At 44.5% G+C, this 19,183-nt stretch overlaps 1 protein-coding gene across 1 annotated transcript in view; it reads right to left on the bottom strand.

Moving 5' to 3' along the window:
• LOC311247758 (uncharacterized protein) overlaps positions 1–17,020 on the bottom strand; it is a gene marked incomplete at both ends in the record, with an annotated part of 42,863 nt that extends 25,843 nt beyond the window's left edge. The window contains 2 exons of the mRNA XM_084338760.1: positions 15,709–15,810; positions 16,889–17,020. Of these exons, the coding sequence (XP_084194886.1) occupies positions 15,709–15,810; positions 16,889–17,020 (234 nt within the window). The remainder of the gene's footprint in view (positions 1–15,708; positions 15,811–16,888) is intronic.
• Between the last annotated feature and the right edge of the window lie 2,163 nt (positions 17,021–19,183).

Here is a 19,183-nt window from a genome sequence, read left to right as displayed (position 1 = left end):
TGCAGAGGGGTACAGATATAGTGGTATAAACACACATGCAGAGGGGTACAGATATAGTGGTATAAACACACATGTAGAGGGGTACAGATATAGTGGTATAAACACACATGTAGAGAGTACAGATATAGTGGTATAAATATACATGTAGAGAGAACAGATATAGTGGTATAAACACACATGCAGAGGGGTACAGATATAGTGGTATAAATACACATGTAGAGGGGTACAGATATAGCGGTATAAACACACATGTAGAGAGTACAGATATAGTGGTATAAATATACATGTAGAGAGAACAGATATAGTGGTATAAACACACATGCAGAGGGGTACAGATATAGTGGTATAAACACACATGCAGAGGGGTACAGATATAGTGGTATAAACACACATGTAGAGGGGTACAGATATAGTGGTATAAATACATATGTAGAGGGGTACAGATATAGTGGTATAAACACATATGTAGAGGGGTACAGATATAGTGGTATAAACACATATGTAGAGGGGTACAGATATAGTGGTATAAACACATATGTAGAGGGGTACAGATATAGTGGTATAAACACACATGTAGAGGTCAACAGATATAGTGGTATAAATACACATGCAGAGGGGTACAGATATAGTGGTATAAACACACATGTAGAGGTCAACAGATATAGTGGTATAAATACACATGTAGAGGGGTACAGATATAGTGGTATAAATACACATGCAGAGGGGTACAGATATAGTGGTATAAATACACATGCAGAGGGGTACAGATATAGTGGTATAAATACACATGTAGAGGGGTACAGATATAGTGGTATAAATACACATGCAGAGGGGTACAGATATAGTGGTATAAACACACATGTAGAGGGGTACAGATATAGTGGTATAAACACACATGCAGAGGGGTACAGATATAGTGGTATAAACACACATGTAGAGGTCAATATAGTGGTATAAATACACACATAGAGGGGTACAGATGCAGTATAATGGTATAAATACACACATAGAGGGGTACAGATATAGTGGTATAAATACACACTGAATTGCCACTGAACAAAGGCAAACGGCAGTAGTGGAAGTTACGGCTTTTTGCCTTTGTAGGGCAGTATATACACAGAACCTTCCCCTGGCGGTTTCCCCACCTTTCAGCGTCTGACTTTATACCTGATGATGAGTGATGACATCACAAGTCTGAGTTTTTAGCACTCTGGTTTTTAGATTTGGGAGAGTTGTTCGTTTCCACTAATATTCTTGACTGTCTTAGACCACAGGAACAACATGTATGGACTCTAAAATGGGGCGTAGTTCCGCTTTAAAATGACCAGACTTTATATTTCAGTCTCATACCCCACTGAGCCCCAATAATAGATCTCTCTCTCTCCTTTTCTCCGTCTACTGGATGCAGTAGAATGCTAGCCTAGTCGTTTCTAAAAATAACAGTCCCGCACGGTAACCCGTGGTAGCAGAAGAAAGACTAAGCTCTCACAAAATATACACAAAGTGTCAGCAGCCTTTTAGAGGAGAATGGTGGAGGGGGAAATACACAGACAGACAGACAGACAGACAGACAGACAGACAGACAGACAGACAGACAGACAGACAGACAGACAGACAGAGAGACAGACAGACAGACAGACAGACAGACAGACAGACAGACAGACAGACACACAGACAGACACACAGACACACAGACACACAGACAGACACAAACATTCTATCTCAGCACTGTCTGTCTGCAGAGAGAGACTCTTGGTACAGTCTGTGCTATAAACAAGCCTGTAGTACCTTAAGTAGCCACTAGGAGACTCTGTGAACCACATTGCTCTCTGCCTTGCTTTCATACTGCAGTGTCACTCAATTCTAATGGGCAACATGTTCTCTCTGTGGCCATGCGCAGAAGGTGGGGGAGACACACACACACACACACGTGCGCACACAGGTGAATAGGCCTACAGGCATAGACAGAAATAGCTGGTATCACAGACAGGTACAAAGCACTAAATGCACACTGAAAAACACATAAACATAGGATGCACAAATGCACACACGAGTACATGCACACACACATGCACGCACACACACACACACACACACACACACACACACACACACACACACACACACACACACACACACACACACACACACACACACACACACACACACACACACACACACACACACACACACACACTTGTCCACAGTACTGCTCATTGTTAAGCTGAGTCCATAAGTCAATATTCAAGATTGAAGAGATGTATTAGTCACATACTGTACATGCACGAGACATGTAGTGAAATGAAGGTGGCCATGCCCGACTTGATTGTGCAAAAAAATACAAATAATAATAGAATAAAATAGAATAGATAATAATAGACATGATAAAAGGTACTAAGATCAAATACAATACAATGCTAAGCTACGTCTGACAACAACTGCTGTCTAACGTCCATAAGCCTAAATCCAGAATCCCGCCATCTTCACTCAGGGAAGGTGTAGGGGCACTAAAAGTTGCTGTAAGAGATATCTAAAAATATATCGTGTTAAGTAGCTCTACTGTACATTCTGACAGCCATCACTGATATAGAGTGCTTTGATCAGTAACATGGGTCTCCCGGTCCCTCCGCTCTATAGTAAACAGAAAATAAATTGTATGGTATCCCGTTCCCACTTTATCCAATCAGGAGAGAGAACTCCACAAAGTGGGGCATGGGAAGCAGGTAAAACAGAGACGGCTTGCTCGTAAACATTCTCTTTTTCCACCCAAACGGTTCACTAAAATATGTTTCTGACAACATTTTAGGCAAGAAGTAGGATATGCAATTGCTGGATCTTAAAGGTGCTGTAAGTGGTATTTATTTTGTTAAAATAAGTGGTCTACATGTTAAAATAATAGCTCTACATTCTGACAGCCATCGCTGATATAGAGTGTTTGGTCAGTAACATGAGTCTCCCAGTCCCTCCGCTCTGCAGTAAATGGAAAAGAAATGTTCTGGTATCCCTTCCCACTTTATCCAATCAGGAGAGAGAACTCCACACTGCAAAAATCTGATCTGACAAAAATATTTTATTTGACTTGAAACAAGTAAAATTATCTTACAGTGCAGTAAGCTAATTTGGCTTGGCAAGATTTCTTGAAATAAGTAAAAAAAAATAATATCTAGGGTTCTCTCTTCTGATTGGATAAAGTTGGAAGGGATACTAGACAATGTATTTTGTGTTTACTGCAGAGGGACTGGGAGTGCCATGTTACTGACCAAACACGCTATTTCAATGATGGCTGTCAGAATCTAGAGCTATTTAACACTTATTTAAACAAAAAAAAATACCACTTACAGCACCTTTCATGTACAGTATCTGATCTGCAATGATGGGATGTTAGCCAAAAGGCCAGTATCACTTACTTACAGCACATTTAAGCCACACTAAACACAGCCACAGTATTACAGCAACATCAGTAGCTGAATATCAACAATGAATGTCTCATCATTACTAATATACAGTGATACAGTATGTCACGGTTGTTTATCCAGTTTGGAGAACCTCTTGACGTGACAAATGTTTGGCATGTGAGAGTGGGTGTTAGCGTGAGCACATTCTGTGAGCATGCATGTGGCATGTATGTGCGCACGCACATGCGTATGCATACGTTTGTGCATGTGTGTGTCAGTGTGTGCGTGTGAGATTGTGCAGCATCTAATACAGACTAAATTAGCAGGTGTTGTTTTCCTAGGCCCCGAGGAGCACAGGCTCTCTGCCAGAGCTTTGTTTATTTAGCTAGTAACTTCCTCCAGCTAAATGAGGCCAAAACCGAGGTGCTCATCGTGGCCTCTGATGGCGTTGCATCTAGGGTGGCTGGTTGCCTTGGGTCCCTAGAAACTAATGTGAGCCCCAACCTCAGGAACCTTGGGGTAAACTTTGATCAGGCCATGCACCTCGACACTCACATCAAGTCGGTGACCCGCACCTGTTTTTTCCATCTCAGGAACATTGCTAAGCTCAGGTCGATTGTTTCCCATTCTGACCTAGAGTTGATCATCCATGCCTTCGTTTCTTCTCGTCTAGACTACTGCAATTCGGTTCTCACCTGCCTCAATAAATCATCCATAGACGCCTCCAGTTCATCCAAAATACTGCTGCAAGACTGCTAACCAGATCAAGCGGAAGGTGTCACATCACTCCAATTCTGCACTGGCTTCCTATACATCTTAGAATTAATGTCCTGGTGCTCACTTTTAGAGCTCTGCATGGCCAGGCACCAGAATATTTAACTGACCTGCTGGAACCATAATTATGTGCCCAGCAGGACCCTGAGGACAGCTGACCAGGATCTGTTGGTCATTCCGCGCACAAGGTTGATCACCAAAGGTGACAGAACCTTTCAATCTGTAGCGCCTAGACTCTGGAATGCCCTTCCTCGTGGCCTAAGGGCTGCAGCGTCTGTTGACATTTTTAAAAATCAGCTAAAAACATTACTGTTTAAACAGGCCTTTGGGTAATATTTGAGCTTCTCCTCCAGGTATAAAATATGTCTTTTGTTTTTGTTTTGTTTTCTTTCTCTGTGATGCATTGTGTTTTTGTTCTGTCTCTTATCTCTTGAATGGTTCTTGCTTTTTATTTTTATATTTTATATTTAATTTAATTTCTGCTGTATGTAAAGCACTTTGTGAGTTGTCTCTGTGAAAAGTGCTATATAAATACACTTTACTTACTTACTTACTTACTTACTTACTTACTTACTTACTTACTTACTTACTTACTTACTTACTTACTTACTTACTTACTTACTTACTTACTTACTTACTTACTTACTTACTTACTTACTTACGTATGTGTAAAAAGAAATAATAATAATAAAAAATAAAATCTCCCATCCATTCATTCACCAAACATCCCGCCCGCCCACGCCAGCTATCAGTAACTCATAGACAGCCTGGTGGGCCGAGTGAGTCATTGGCCTCTGTGACAAAGATCCCAACGCACTCGTAAACGCTGAACAATCAAATAAATAAAAAAACAACAACAAGATGAAATAAAAGGGATGCCGATTGAAAACCGTCAATTTGGAAATTGACAGATTTTGTGGTCGTGGGTTAAGATTCCGTTGTGTTTAGTTCATGATGCAATGCAGTGTAATGGAACAGAGGGGAGAGGACGGAATCTGGGTACGTGGATAATTATTAACATTTTCTCATTACGCATGGAAATGACTGGGCTCAGAGGAAAACACAGCTGGCGTTTCAGAGGAAAACAGAGACCAGAGGGCAAGATGGTGGCGTAGGTAGGAGCAACATTATCATAATATACACTGTATATACACTGTACTAATGTGTGCATGAGAGATGGTGTAGTGGTTAAGACCACTGCCTCTGGAAACACATGTACTGGGCCCCGTTTCATGTACCTGGATAACTGAGTTAGCCGGATAACTTTAGCTGGATAACTGGGTTAGCCGGACTTTCCGGTTTCTTATACAACGGCATGCAAATTTCTCGATTCTGATTGGCCATTCACACGTCTTTATTGGCAACAATCCACGGTCCTGGGCTCAGGACCCGCCCACAACCGAATCACATAACCCTCCCCGGCTCACTCCGGGAGAAAACAAGATCGCGGACAACAAATGGTTATGTTGAAAGCACCATAACGACTAAATATGAAGCGATTCTGTCAAGGGGAATGTGTTAGTCCTTTAAACAATGTTGGATGATGTAATTGATGGGTCTTGACTCAATCTAGAACAAAAGAAAAATCGCGGATTGATTGATAGATTAATTGATTGATTTAAATGTCTTCCTTCCTACTTTCTACTGACTGCAGCGTTCTCTCTCACACACTGTCCGACACTGGCGTACCCACAAACACACACACACACATACACACACACACACACACACACACACACACACACACACACACACATACACACACACACACGCACACACACACTGTGACACACACACACACACGCACACACACACTCCTGTCTGCAACAGCGGGGGAGTCAGACTGAGAGAGAAGCAGCGCTGTTTTAAGTGAGCATGGTCTATTGAATTGATTGATTGGTTGATTGCTAATTTTATTACTGTACCCCTGGTTTCCAACTGGTTAAGTTTAGGCTAAAAGAAATAAATAAAAAAATAGGGCGAAGAAAACGTTTTTTTCCTATAGGGCAAAGAAAACGTTTTAATTTGTTTTACCTACTTTATATTCTGCATCTGGTAATAAAATTTTCAATCAATCATTCCAATAATACACAGTTGGATGTGTTAGTTGGTTGGATGCACTTCAAGCTGCTTCCACATGAGGCAACTTCTCTCAATCATTCCAATAATACACAGTTGGATGTGTTAGTTTGGTTGGATGCACTTCAAGCTGCTTCCACATGGAGTTGTGGGAACTACTTTTTCTGGCGGATGGTTTTTTCAATAAATCTTCGATTAATGTGTGTTTATTGTATAGAAATAAGGTTGGATGAATCTGGCAGTTGTATAAAAGCTTTACACCACGTGCAGTCGTGATTTGTGACCAATAAACCATGCCTAGGGGGGTCTAACGACCCTCGGCTGCGCCTCGGGCCTAACAACCACCCCTAGGCATGGTTTATTGGTCACAAACCACTCCTGCGTGTGATGTAATGCTTAATTTTATATACGTGGATTTTCCAGATCACCATGCCAACAGATCCAAAAGTTTGAGCCTGCTCGAAAGCAGAGTTCAAGTTCAAGTTAGCCTGAACTATCGCCACGCCCCCGCAAAGAAGTGACAGCCCGTTTCCTGAAACTATTCCCACAGTCTACGATCTGCATTATACCATTCTGAATTATGTTTTTGTGCTCCATTCTTCCAGAGGGGGCTTTTGAAATGTAAAATAGACCCAAAATGCTGATATTAAATTCACTTTGTCCTAAATAATGCACGTTATATATACCGTGGCGACGGTGGCGCTCGCTCGTGCGACGTACACATGATGTGGTTATTTTAATTGTAACTGGGATTAAGATGTCTGATGAGATGCGCTGTTTGACGGATTTGAGAAATTGAATGAGCCGTTGACGTCACATGAATGAATGAGGATAAAGAAATAAAACTTCATTCAAAATAAGGGATATTCTAAACACGGGTCTCTCGTTCATTAATGTATAAACAATGAATCTATCCCATCTGGCACAGTGGCCCAGCGGTAGCGCTCAAGTCTGCCAACCTAGCGATCCGGGTTCAAATCCCGGTGTTTCCAATATGATTTTTTTGAATATAATATTAATGATTATACGCCAAAGTAGCCTTGTTTTAAGTTAAAATATTATAAATCTACATGCATTGAGGATGTCATTCTTTATATAGCTCTCAACGTGCACCAAATTGAATTATTCCTATATTGCAAAAAGAAGGACCCCGGTCTTGAACCCGGGTCGTCCGTGTGGAAGTCAAAAGAACAACCCGTTGGACCACATTGGAGATAAGTTAAACATTGACTATACATCAATCAATGGGCAAGAAAGCCGTCTCGTAATTCTGTATAACAGTTAACTAGTTATTTTCGCTAGCAAGATCTCATTTGATTATTCAATCCAGCAGGCAAGTTTAAAGAAATATAATCTGATTGATTGAGGTAATGAGGGACTTAGAATTAGCCTATAGATAACGCATTTAACTTGTCGGCGAGGCGATTGAGCCTATTGCAATCTGTCAATAAAGTCTTAAATCAATTAATCAATCAATGCCGTTGAGAATCAGGGTCTCTGCCATCGATACGTGCTGGCTTTCCACCTAAAACGGGAGCGCGCATCTAGCCTGACTTGAGCCTGACTCTCAAGTCTGGCTTGAGTTAACGAGACTGAATCCTCCTTTGTGAAACAGGAAAATCCCGGCTTTGAACATCGGGTTAACTGAAGCTGGATAATGGACATGTTGATCGACTTAGTTGAACCACGTACATGAAACAGGGCCCTGGTCAAGGATAGAATCCCATCAGAACCTTCTCTCCTGTGTCTCCTCTACTCTGTCTCCCTCTCAGCCTTCCTGTCTCAATAAAGAACCTTCTCTCATGTGTCTCCCATACTCTGTCTCCCTCTCAGCCTGCCTACTGTCTCAATAAAGAACATTCTCTCCTGAGTCTCCCCTACTTTGTCTCCCTCTCAGCCTTCCTACTGTCTCAATAAAGAACCTTCTCTCCTGAGTCTCCCCTACTTTGTCTCCCTCTCAGCCTTCCTACTGTCTCAATAAAGAACCTTCTCTCCTGTGTCTCCCCTATCTCCCTCTCAGTCTTCCTACTGTCTCAATAAAGAACGTTCTCTCCTGTGTCTCCCTCTCAGCCTTCATACTGTCTCAATAAAGAACCTTCTCTCCTGTGTCTCCCATACTCTGTCTCCTTTTCAACCTTTGTACTGTCGCAATAAAGAACATTTCCCCCTGTGTCTCCCCTACTGTCTCTCTCAGCCTTCCTACTGTCTCAATAAAGAACCTTCTCTCCTGTGTCTCCCCTACTCTGTCTCTCTCAGCCTTCCTACTGTCTCAATAAAGAACCTTCTCTCCTGTGTCTCCCCTACTGTCTCTCCCAGCCTTCCTACTGTCTCAATAAAGAACCTTCTCTCCTGTGTCTCCCCTACTGTCTCTCTCAGCCTTCCTACTGTCTCAATAAAGAACCTGGGCCCTCATTCATCAACGTGGACGTAGAACATGTTCTATTTCCACACGTAAGCACAGAATGTAGAATCAGTGTACGCACAGAAGAATCCGGATTCATCAACCGTGCGTACACAGGTCCTATGCTCCTCCGTGTTGATGAATACCACTTTGTTCTACCGTCAATGCTCGTGCATGATTATCCATATATGGTCATGAAAGTGAGGAAACACCCCCCATGGGATGTGAAATAATGGACTGACCCGAGCGGAACTCTGAGAAACTTCACGGAGATTGTTCACTGCTGTCGAACCAAGAAGACACTATCGCGTGTTATGGGATAAATAGAAGGCGGACTTGTAAACGGTGATGTCAGATATCAACGGCTCCCTAAGACCATTGCTGCAATTCTGCCTGGACAGCTCAAAATACTAATAAAGACTTCGTTGACCACTGTTTGGCGTTGGTTGTGTGTCATTATAACCGTGCTGTAATATGAATGCCTTTATTAGTTGTGTTCGATTGGCTATATGATTTTTAGAGGCATCTATTTTGTTGTCGGTATTACCACAACAAAATAGATGCCTCTAAAAATCATATACTATTAGGTAGCCTATATGGATTACATATAATAGCAGCCATAGCCTACATTATGCAACAGTAACTTGCGCATACCAGTGTATGCGACGGACCAGTGTATACCTTATATCATATCATATTCATATAATAGTTTACTCTATCAGCATACCAGCATGTAATATGTTCTTTGTTAGAACTCAACTCGTTATTATTTTGCACATAGATTGCAGAAATACGGGAACGTTTTGATTTACATTAAAAGGCTTTGACATTGTAAAACTAAATACGTGGAATCCTGTAAGCATAATACAAGTCATATCACCCACACGATATGCTCTGTGTCGAGAGCATGTATGCTTTTCATTCATTTAAGACACATTATTGCAAGGGTTTTGTAATACACATACACCCTGGTGTCATTGCAATGCGTTTTTTTATTCTTTCTTATACAGTAAAAAGGGGGAAGAACACTATATCGTGGGTGTTCATATCTGACTTGTATTCTGCTTACAGCTTCGAAATTCCACTTGTTTCGTTTAACGTAAAGCCTTTTAAATATAATCAAAACGTTCCCGTGTTTCTGCGGTCTGTGCGCAAAATAATAACGAGTTGAGCTACGCGGAGCCAGTACACCCAGTACACCCTGTATATTCCGATAACGCTATATAAACCATGCTGCATTCATTCTGAGAGAAAGATCTATTATTCCAAATGCTATTTATAGGGTTTTGACCATAATTACACTACTGTTGCTATTTCACAATGAACTATAATGAATTACGGGGGTCATACAGAACACGCGCCAGTGTCTTTATTTCCGCGTTGGAACGAATGCATGTACTGAGGAGCGCTTGTGCGTAGTAACGATATTCTACCACTGGGCGTCAGCTAAGTGTGCTCAGAGCTGTGCGTAGACATAAGCACAAAGTCAAGTTCAAGTTGAAATTGATGAATCCCACTCTTTGCTTAGAAATGATCGTACGCACAGGGTAAGCACAAATCTGTGCGTAAGACACGTTGATGAATGAGGGCCCAGCTCTCCTGTGTCTCCCCTACTCTGTCTCCCTCTCAGCCTTCCTACTGTCTCAATAAAGAACCTTCTCTCCTGTGTCTCCCCTACTCTGTCTCCCTCTCAGCCTTCCCACTGTCTCCATAAAGAACCTTCTCTCCTGTGTCTCCTCTACTCTGTCTCCCTCTCAGCCTTCCTACTGTCTCAATAAAGAAACAAATACCAAGGAGGGTGAACTACGCATACATATGGGCACATTAGACATTATACAGAGAAGTAAATAGTACAAACAAGCATTAGAACCAGGAATGGAAGTTAGCTAATACAGACTAAATTAGTTGTTTTCCTAGGCCCCCGAAAAGCACAGGCTCTCTGCCAGAGCTTTGTTTATGTGTAAAAAGAAATAATAATAATAATAAAAAATAAAATCTCCCATCCATTCATTCACCAAACATCCCGCCCGCCCACGCCAGCTATCAGTAACTCATAGACAGCCTGGTGGAGTGAGTGAGTCATTGGCCTCTGTGACAAAGATCCCAACGCACTCGTAAACGCTGAACAATAAAATAAAAATAAAAACAAAAAAAAACAAGATGAAATAAAAGGGATGCTGATTGAAAAACGTCAATTTGGAAATCGGCAGATTTTGTGGTCGTGGGTTAAGATTCCGTGGTGTTTAGTTCATGATGCAATGCAGTGTAATGGAACAGAGGGGAGAGGACGGAATCTGGGTACGTGGATAATTATTAACATTTTCTCATTACGCATGGAAATGACTGGGCTCAGAGGAAAACACAGCTGGAGTTTCAGAGGAAAACAGAGACCAGAGGGCAAGATGGTGGCGTAGGTAGGAGCAACATTATCATAATATACACTGTATATACACTGTACTAATGTGTGCATGAGAGATGGTGTAGTGGTTAAGACCACTGCCTCTGGAACCAGATGTACTGGTCAAGGATAGAATCCCACCAGAACCTTCTCTCCCGTGTCTCCCCTACTCTATCTCCCTCCCAGCCTTCCTACTATCTCAATAAAGAACCTTCTCTCCTGTGTCTCCCCTACTCTGTCTCCCTCTCAGCCTTCCCACTGTCTCCATAAAGAACCTTCTCTCCTGTGTATCCTCTACTCTGTCTCCCTCCCAGCCTTCCTGCTGTCTCAATAAAGAACCTTCTCTCCTGTGTCTCCCTCCCAGCCTTCCTACTGTCTCAATAAAGAACCTTCTGTCCTGTGTCTCCCCTACTGTCTCCCTCTCAGTCTTCCTACTGTCTCAATAAAGAACCTTCTCTCCCGTATCTCCCCTACTGTCTCCCTCTCAGCCTTCCTACTGTCTCAATAATGAACCTTCTCTCCTGTGTCTCCCCTACTCTGTCTCCCTCTCTGCATTCCTACTGTCTCAATGAAGAACTGTCTCTCCTGTGTCTCCCCTATTCTGTCTCCCTCTCAGCCTTCATACTGTCTCAATAAAGAACCTTCTCTCCTGTGTCTCCCATACTCTGTCTCCTTTTCAGCCTTTGTACTGGCGCAATAAAGAACATTTTCCCCTATGCTGTCTCCCTCTCAGTCTTCCTACTGTCTCAATAAAGAACCTTCTCTCCTGTGTCTCCCCTACTGTCTCAATAAAGAACCTTATCCCCTGTGTCTCCCCTACTGTCTCTCTCAGCCTTCCTACTGTCTCAATAAATAACCTTCTCTCCTGTGTCTCCCCTACTCTGTCTCCCTCTCAGCCTTCCCACTGTCTCCATAAAGAACCTTCTCTCCTATTTAGAGGGTATTTATTATTATCAAAGCAACGTTAGGTTACAGATTGAGAATTATGCTCGCGCTTGTATGGCGAAGAACACACGTAAAGTAAGTCAAGAGCGTAAGTCAATGAGAATAGTATGAATACTAAGATGGGTCTAAACTGACGCCACCTGTGGCATAGCAATTACATAGGGCACACTAGTACCAGCTGGAGACACTGGGGGGTTCCCTCTGGGTGTAAGGCCGGCCGGGGTAGAGGAATGTTCGGGTACAAAGTCTGGGTCAACGAGGAATAACGAGGTTCCAGATACAGGAGCCAGTGCAGTACTCCCTTGATCAGTAGACAAAGCAACAGCTATAATCCAGTATGCTCGACAGCATGGAAGACAGCTAGCCAGCCTCTTCCTAGAGGCGGGCTCGAGTGATGATCCTCACGGGGGGTAGATCCCAAACGATAGTGGGGTCGACGGTTCTCTGCTCCAGCAGTCACGGTACCAAAGCAATATAATCCAACCAGAAATGGTTCTGCAGTCGCCGGTGTAGGTTCTCCGGTGTACATATCCAACGGTTCTCGTCTAGGACTCCTCGGGTGGGGGCACGAGTTTAGGCCGCCCAGCCTGGATAAGTGCACTAGCTATATACACGACGAACCGGTGGTAATGCTGGTCACTGAAGAACGGTAGCCGCACGATACACTATAAATGATAGACTACTACTTCACATTAGAATAAGTCGAACTCAACGGTACTGCGTTAAACTCTGACACTTTAGCAATCTATTCGCACGCGGTTCTCAAGGCTCTATTTAGAGGCAAAGTTGCTCACTTCACTGCACGTTGTCTCGTGGTGAAGGCTTTTACTAGTAATGAACGAATTGCTGCTGTTTCCACCTGCGCCGTATTTATACGTAAGGTGAATTATCTAGTGCCAACCTCAGTTCTGTCTCGTATTACTGCGCAGACTCTGGACATGTTGAGACATGCCCGGAGTTGCCTTTGAACTTGCCGTTGGGGGCCTGGCCGCTGGCGCCTAGGGGTCGCTGTCCAATAGGAGAGCGCATATTACTCTGGTTTGTACCCAGGTAAAGGGATATTCCGTGTATATATACAAATAATATACAAGGGATATCAAACGATATACAAATATTATACAAGGGATCTCAAGCAATAAATATATATATTCGGTTTAATCTGACCCTTTGTAACACTGATTGAAAAACATCAATTTGGAAATTGGCAGATTTTGTGGTCGTGGGTTAAGATTCCGTTGTGTTTAGTTCATGATGCAATGCAGTGTAATGGAACAGAGGGGAGAGGACGGAATCTGGGTACGTGGATAATTATTAACATTTTCTCATTACGCATGGAAATGACTGGGCTCAGAGGAAAACACAGCTGGAGTTTCAGAGGAAAACAGAGACCAGAGGGCAAGATGGTGGCGTAGGTAGGAGCAACATTATCATAATATACACTGTATATACACTGTACTAATGTGTGCATGAGAGATGGTGTAGTGGTTAAGACCACTGCCTCTGGAAACACATGTACTGGTCAAGGATAGAATCCCACCAGAACTCTTCTCTCCCGTGTCTCCCCTACTCTGTCTCCCTCTCAGTCTTCCTACTGCCTCAATAAAGAACCTTCTCTCCTGTGTCTCCCCTACTCTGTCTCCCTCTCAGCCTTCCTACTGTCTCAATAAAGAACCTTCTCTCCTGTGTCTCCCCTACTCTGTCTCCCTCTCAGCCTTCCTACAGGCTCAATAAAGAACCTTCTCTCCTGTGTCTCCCCTACTCTGTCTCCCTCTCAGTCTTCCTACTATCTCAATAAAGAACCTTCTCTCCTGTGTCTCCCCTACTCTGTCTCCCTCTCGGCCTTCCTACTGTCTCAATAAAGAACCTTCTCTCCTGTGTCTCCCATACTCTGTCTCCCTCTCGGCCTTCCTACTGTCTCAATAATGAACCTTCTCTCCTGTGTCTCCCCTACTCTGTCTCCCTCTCTGCATTCCTACTGTCTCAATGAAGAACTGTCTCTCCTGTGTCTCCCCTATTCTGTCTCCCTCCCAGCCTTCCTACTGTCTCAATAAAGAACGTTCTCTCCTGTGTCTCCCTCTCAGCCTTCATACTGTCTCAATAAAGAACCTTCTCTCCTGTGTCTCCCATACTCTGTCTCCTTTTCAGCCTTCGTACTGTCGCAATAAAGAACATTTTCCCCTATGCTGTCTCCCTCTCAGTCTTCCTACTGTCTCAATAAAGAACCTTCTCTCCTGTGTCTCCCCTACTGTCTCAATAAAGAACCTTATCCCCTGTGTCTCCCCTACTGTCTCTCTCAGCCTTCCTACTGTCTCAATAAAGAACCTTATCCCCTGTGTCTCCCCTACTGTCTCTCTCAGCCTTCCCACTGTCTCCATAAAGAACCTTCTCTACTCTGTCTCCCTCTCAGCCTTCCCACTGTCTCAATAAAGAACCTTCTCTCCTGTGTCTCCCTCTCAGCCTTCCCACTGTCTCCATAAAGAACCTTCTCTCCTGTGTATCCTCTACTCTGTTTCCCTCTCAGCCTTCCCACTGTCTCCATAAAGAACCTTCTCTCCTGTGTCTCCCTCTCAGCCTTCCCACTGTCTCAATAAAGAACCTTCTCTCCTGTGTCTCCCTCTCAGCCTTCCCACTGTCTCCATAAATAACCTTCTCTCCTGTGTATCCTCTACTCTGTCTCCCTCTCAGCCTTCCCACTGTCTCCATAAAGAACCTTCTCTCCTGTGTCTCCCTCTCAGCCTTCCCACTGTCTCCATAAAGAACCTTCTCTCCTGTGTCTCCCTCTCAGCCTTCCCCACTGTCTCCATAAAGAACCTTCTCTCCTGTGTCTCCCTCTCAGCCTTCCTACTGTCTCCATAAAGAACCTTCTCTCCTGTGTATCCTCTACTCTGTCTCCCTCTCAGCCTTCCTATTGTCTCAATAAAGAAAAAAATACCAAGGAGGGTGAACTACGCATACATATGGGCACATTAGACATTATACAGAGAAGTAAATAGTACAAACAAGCATTACTGTACTTTTCATACGGGGCTGGTGAACATTTTTACTCACTTAGCAAGAATTTTAACAGGGTCTAATGGAGGTGGCGCTGCGGGCTAGTGCCAAATATTCGTAAGTTCTATCCCTGATTACAACACAGACAGACAGATGGACGTATAGACAGACAGTTGGATGGACAGAAATGTGTTTAATGTCCTGGTTTTGTGAACGTATCTGATGACAGTGACCCACAGTGACACAGTTTCCTGGGAGGTGTATATACATGACTGCCTCCAGTCCTATCTTAATACGATCTGATATTGGCTCTGTTTTTTACGACACACTAAGCCTCTCCTTGGGGATACAATAAGTCCTTGGTTATAGGGAGAACAAAAGTCAGCACACACACACACACAAGCATGTGCATACACACCACACGCCCACACACACACACACGCACACACACACACACACACGCACACACACGCACACACACACGCACACACACGCACACACACACACACACACACACACACACACACACACACACACACACACACACACACGCACACACACACACACATGCACACACACACACACACACACACACACACCACACACACACATGCACACACACACACACACACACACACACACCACACACACACATGCACACACACACATGCACACACACCATATTTTGGACTGCGGTGACCCTGATGAGAAGGAGAACGTCTTACTTGATTTGACATGTTGATGTCGATGCCATTCTTGATGTGGTCCAGGGCCTTGTCCACGTTCCCCGAACGAGCTGCGCGCAAGAAACTGGTGGCTGCATCGGCCTGGAGGAGAGAGGAGGAGAGGGGGGAGAGAGAGGAGGAGAGGGGGGAGAGAGAGGAGGAGAGGGGGGAGAGAGAGGAGGAGAGGGGGGAGAGGAGAGGAGGAGAGGGGGAGAGAGAGGAGGAGAGGGGGGAGAGAGAGGAGGAGGGGGGAGAGAGAGGAGGAGAGGGGGAGAGAGGAGGAGAGGGGAGAGAGAGGAGGAGAGGGGGGAGAGAGAGGAGGAGAGGGGGGAGAGAGAGGAGGAGGGGGGAGAGAGGAGATACAGAGAGAGAGGAGGAGATACAGAGAGAGGAGGAGATACAGAGAGAGAGGAGGAGATACAGAGAGAGGAGGAGATACAGAGAGAGAGGAGGAGGAGATACAGAGAGAGAGGAGGAGATACAGAGAGAGAGAGGAGGAGATTAAGGAACGGAGGAGATACAGAGAGAGAGGAGGAGATACAGAGAGAGAGGAGGATATACAGAGAGAGGAGGATATACAGAGAGAGAGGAAATACAGAGAGAGAGGAGGAGATACAGAGAGAGAGGAGGAGATACAGAGAGAGGAGGAGATACAGAGAGAGAGGAGGAGATACAGAGAGAGAGGAGGAGATATAAGGAACGGAGGAGGATACAGAGAGAGAGGAGGAGGAGATATAAGGAACGGAGGAGATACAGAGAGAGAGGAGGAGGAGATATAAGGAACGGAGGAGATACAGAGAGAGAGGAGGAGATACAGAGCAGAGGAGGATGTACAGAGAGATACAGAGAGGGGGAGATACAGAGAGAGAGGGAGATACAGAGGGGAGAAGGACATAAACTAAAAAGTTAAGACAGATCAACCACGGAAGAAGATTCTAAATGCAAACCGGAACAATTGGTCTCAGGGACGAATACTGTACAGTAGAAACAGTGCATCCATTCATCCAGTCAACCAACCAGAGTGAAACCACAGCACTGAAAGAAACACAAAAACAAATGAACATATTCATATCATAACTGTCCCGCCGATGTAATCTATGGCCTCATCATGACATGACAACTCCTCAGTCAGGCTGTCACTCTCACTCCGGGCCGTCAAAACACCACCAGCCACACTGACTGAGGTCAGGCATGCGTGAGGCAGGCGGCGCTCGCTGGGGGTCCATTCAGCCACACACTCTGCTGCCGTGTGTGGAGAGTCTGCTGAGCCTCCTCCTCCTGACTTGGAGCTTGACGGTTTGTCCAAACTCATCCTCGCCGTCTGTCTGAGATCACAGATGAGCCCCCCCCATTGGATGATGTGAGATCGCAAAATGTGGAATTTGTAACACTGTACAATAGTGCTAATTTTCCTTAATTTCTTTTTCATTTTACTGCTGCTTTTTTTTTTTACTACAGTACTGGTTTTATTGTTTGTCCACCACATTGTTTTACTCATTTGACTCTTTTACTGCGTGTCTAACTTATGTCTGTCTATTTTAAACGTGTGTCGACCGTAATGTTGACTGAGCTATTGGATACCTGAATTTCCCCAAGGGGATCAATAAGTATACCCATCCATCTATCTGTGAAAGCCTCTGTGTTGTGTTTATGTCTACTGTGTGTGTGTGTGTGTGCGTGCGTGCGTGCGTGCGTGCGTGCGTGCGTGCGTGCGTGCGTGCGTGCATGCGCCCACAAGTCTGTCTGGATCCATTCAGCAGAGAGTAGTCTATTCTGATACAGCTGACTCGTAGGCTGAGAGGTTGCCAATGCCTGAGGCCGGTAGACTATATTGTTGTAGTACCATGTGCGCCCCTGACCCCGCCCACACTCCTGTTGTAGCCAATAAGACGTGTGTGAGCCGGTGTTATTCCCAAGTGGTGTTATTACACACACACCAACTGAAGATACGGCTGCCCTCTGACTTGCTCTCCTTGGCTCGGCGTCCCCTCGACTCTTATCTGTCTATATCAGAATATCATAATATCACTTTCTTCGACTATGACATGCAGACAGATTTTATCGGGGGGGGGGGGGGGTGGATTTTTCTTATCCGATTTGGCTCAAACTTGGTTGGATCGGTTGACAGTCAGCCAAGGACCTGCACTATATCATTTGTTTTCAATGACAGGACGACCGACGGTGGCTCAGGAGGCAGGGGGCGGTCGTCTGGTAATCAGAAGGTTCCCGGTTCAATTCCAGCTCCTTTCGGCAGCGAGCGTCAAAGTGTACTTGAGCAAGACACTTAACCTCTAACTTGCATGGTCGCCTCCGCCGTCGGCGCGTGAGCGGGTGAATATGAGGCACAAGTTGTAAAGCGCTTTGGATAAAAGCTGTTATATGAACGCCGGCCATTTTCCATTTAATGAATCGATCGGAGATCAACACACAGAGCGAGGTCAGAGCGTTTAGCCAGTGGTGTGTGTAAATAGTGGAGTTTCTAGGCGGGTGATGGTCCTGTTATAAATGCGTTATAATGCGTCTCCTCAGTCTGCTTGGTATACTGCTATAATATTTATGAGCGTGGGGGGGGGGGGGGGGGGGGGGGGGGGCAGGCCTGCACTGCAGGCATTATGCCTCTGAGCAACGTGCTCCTCTATTCCTGTCACACCCGAGCGTCTCAAATTTACCCCGAACCAACATATCTGTCTCCATCCCTCTTCCTCCTCCTCCTCCTCCTCTCCTCACTCCTCCTACCTCTTCCTCCCCCTCCCTCATATCATTGATCTACCCCCTCTCTCTCTGTGGCTATGGAGCTCCTTTGATCTCCAGCTGTGAAATCCCAGTATGGAAGGGTGTAAGCGCTCTCGTCTCTTCCTCTTCCGCAGATTTCTCTCTCACATGTCTCTGTATCTCTCTGTCTCTCTCTCTATTAATCCGATAGCCTATCCAAAGCTATCTAAAAAGGTAAAAACATCAAATAAAACCTATCTCTCATCTCTCTCTCTCTCTCACATCTCTCTCATCCTCTCTCTAATCTACTCTCTCTCACTCTCTAGCTCTCCTCATCAGTAATATATGTATGACGTTAAACAGACAGGGGACTCTGCAGCATACTGTACCTCTAAAAGCAGTGGGTGTAATTTGCATTCAATCTCAGGTTGTCTTAGAAAAACTATTATTGCAGCGGTATTCCTCCCCCAGCAGGCACGTTCCGTTATATTAATATTTTATCCCAGCTGATACAGTATTTGATCATCGTGGTGAACTTTGTTCTGCTGTACAAATTCTGCATCACTCATGTCAATAGGAGGAATTATGTGGTCAAATAATGAGAGAGAGATAGAGAGGGGAGAGGAGAGAGAGAGAGAGTGAGAGAGAGGAGGAAGGGGAGAGGAGAGAGAGAGAGAGAAGAGGGGGTGGGGTGCAGCCAAACATAAAGTTGTGCATTGGGGAAGATACGACCTTCATCAGTTGGGATAAAGTCATAGGGAAT

Source organism: Notolepis coatsorum, assembly GCF_963971535.1.
Source record: "Notolepis coatsorum genome assembly, contig: SCAFFOLD_432, whole genome shotgun sequence".
Classification (NCBI taxonomy): domain Eukaryota; kingdom Metazoa; phylum Chordata; class Actinopteri; order Aulopiformes; family Paralepididae; genus Notolepis; species Notolepis coatsorum.
The sequence above is the reverse complement of the archived record's forward strand: the minus strand, read 5'-3'. Positions and strand labels throughout refer to the sequence as shown.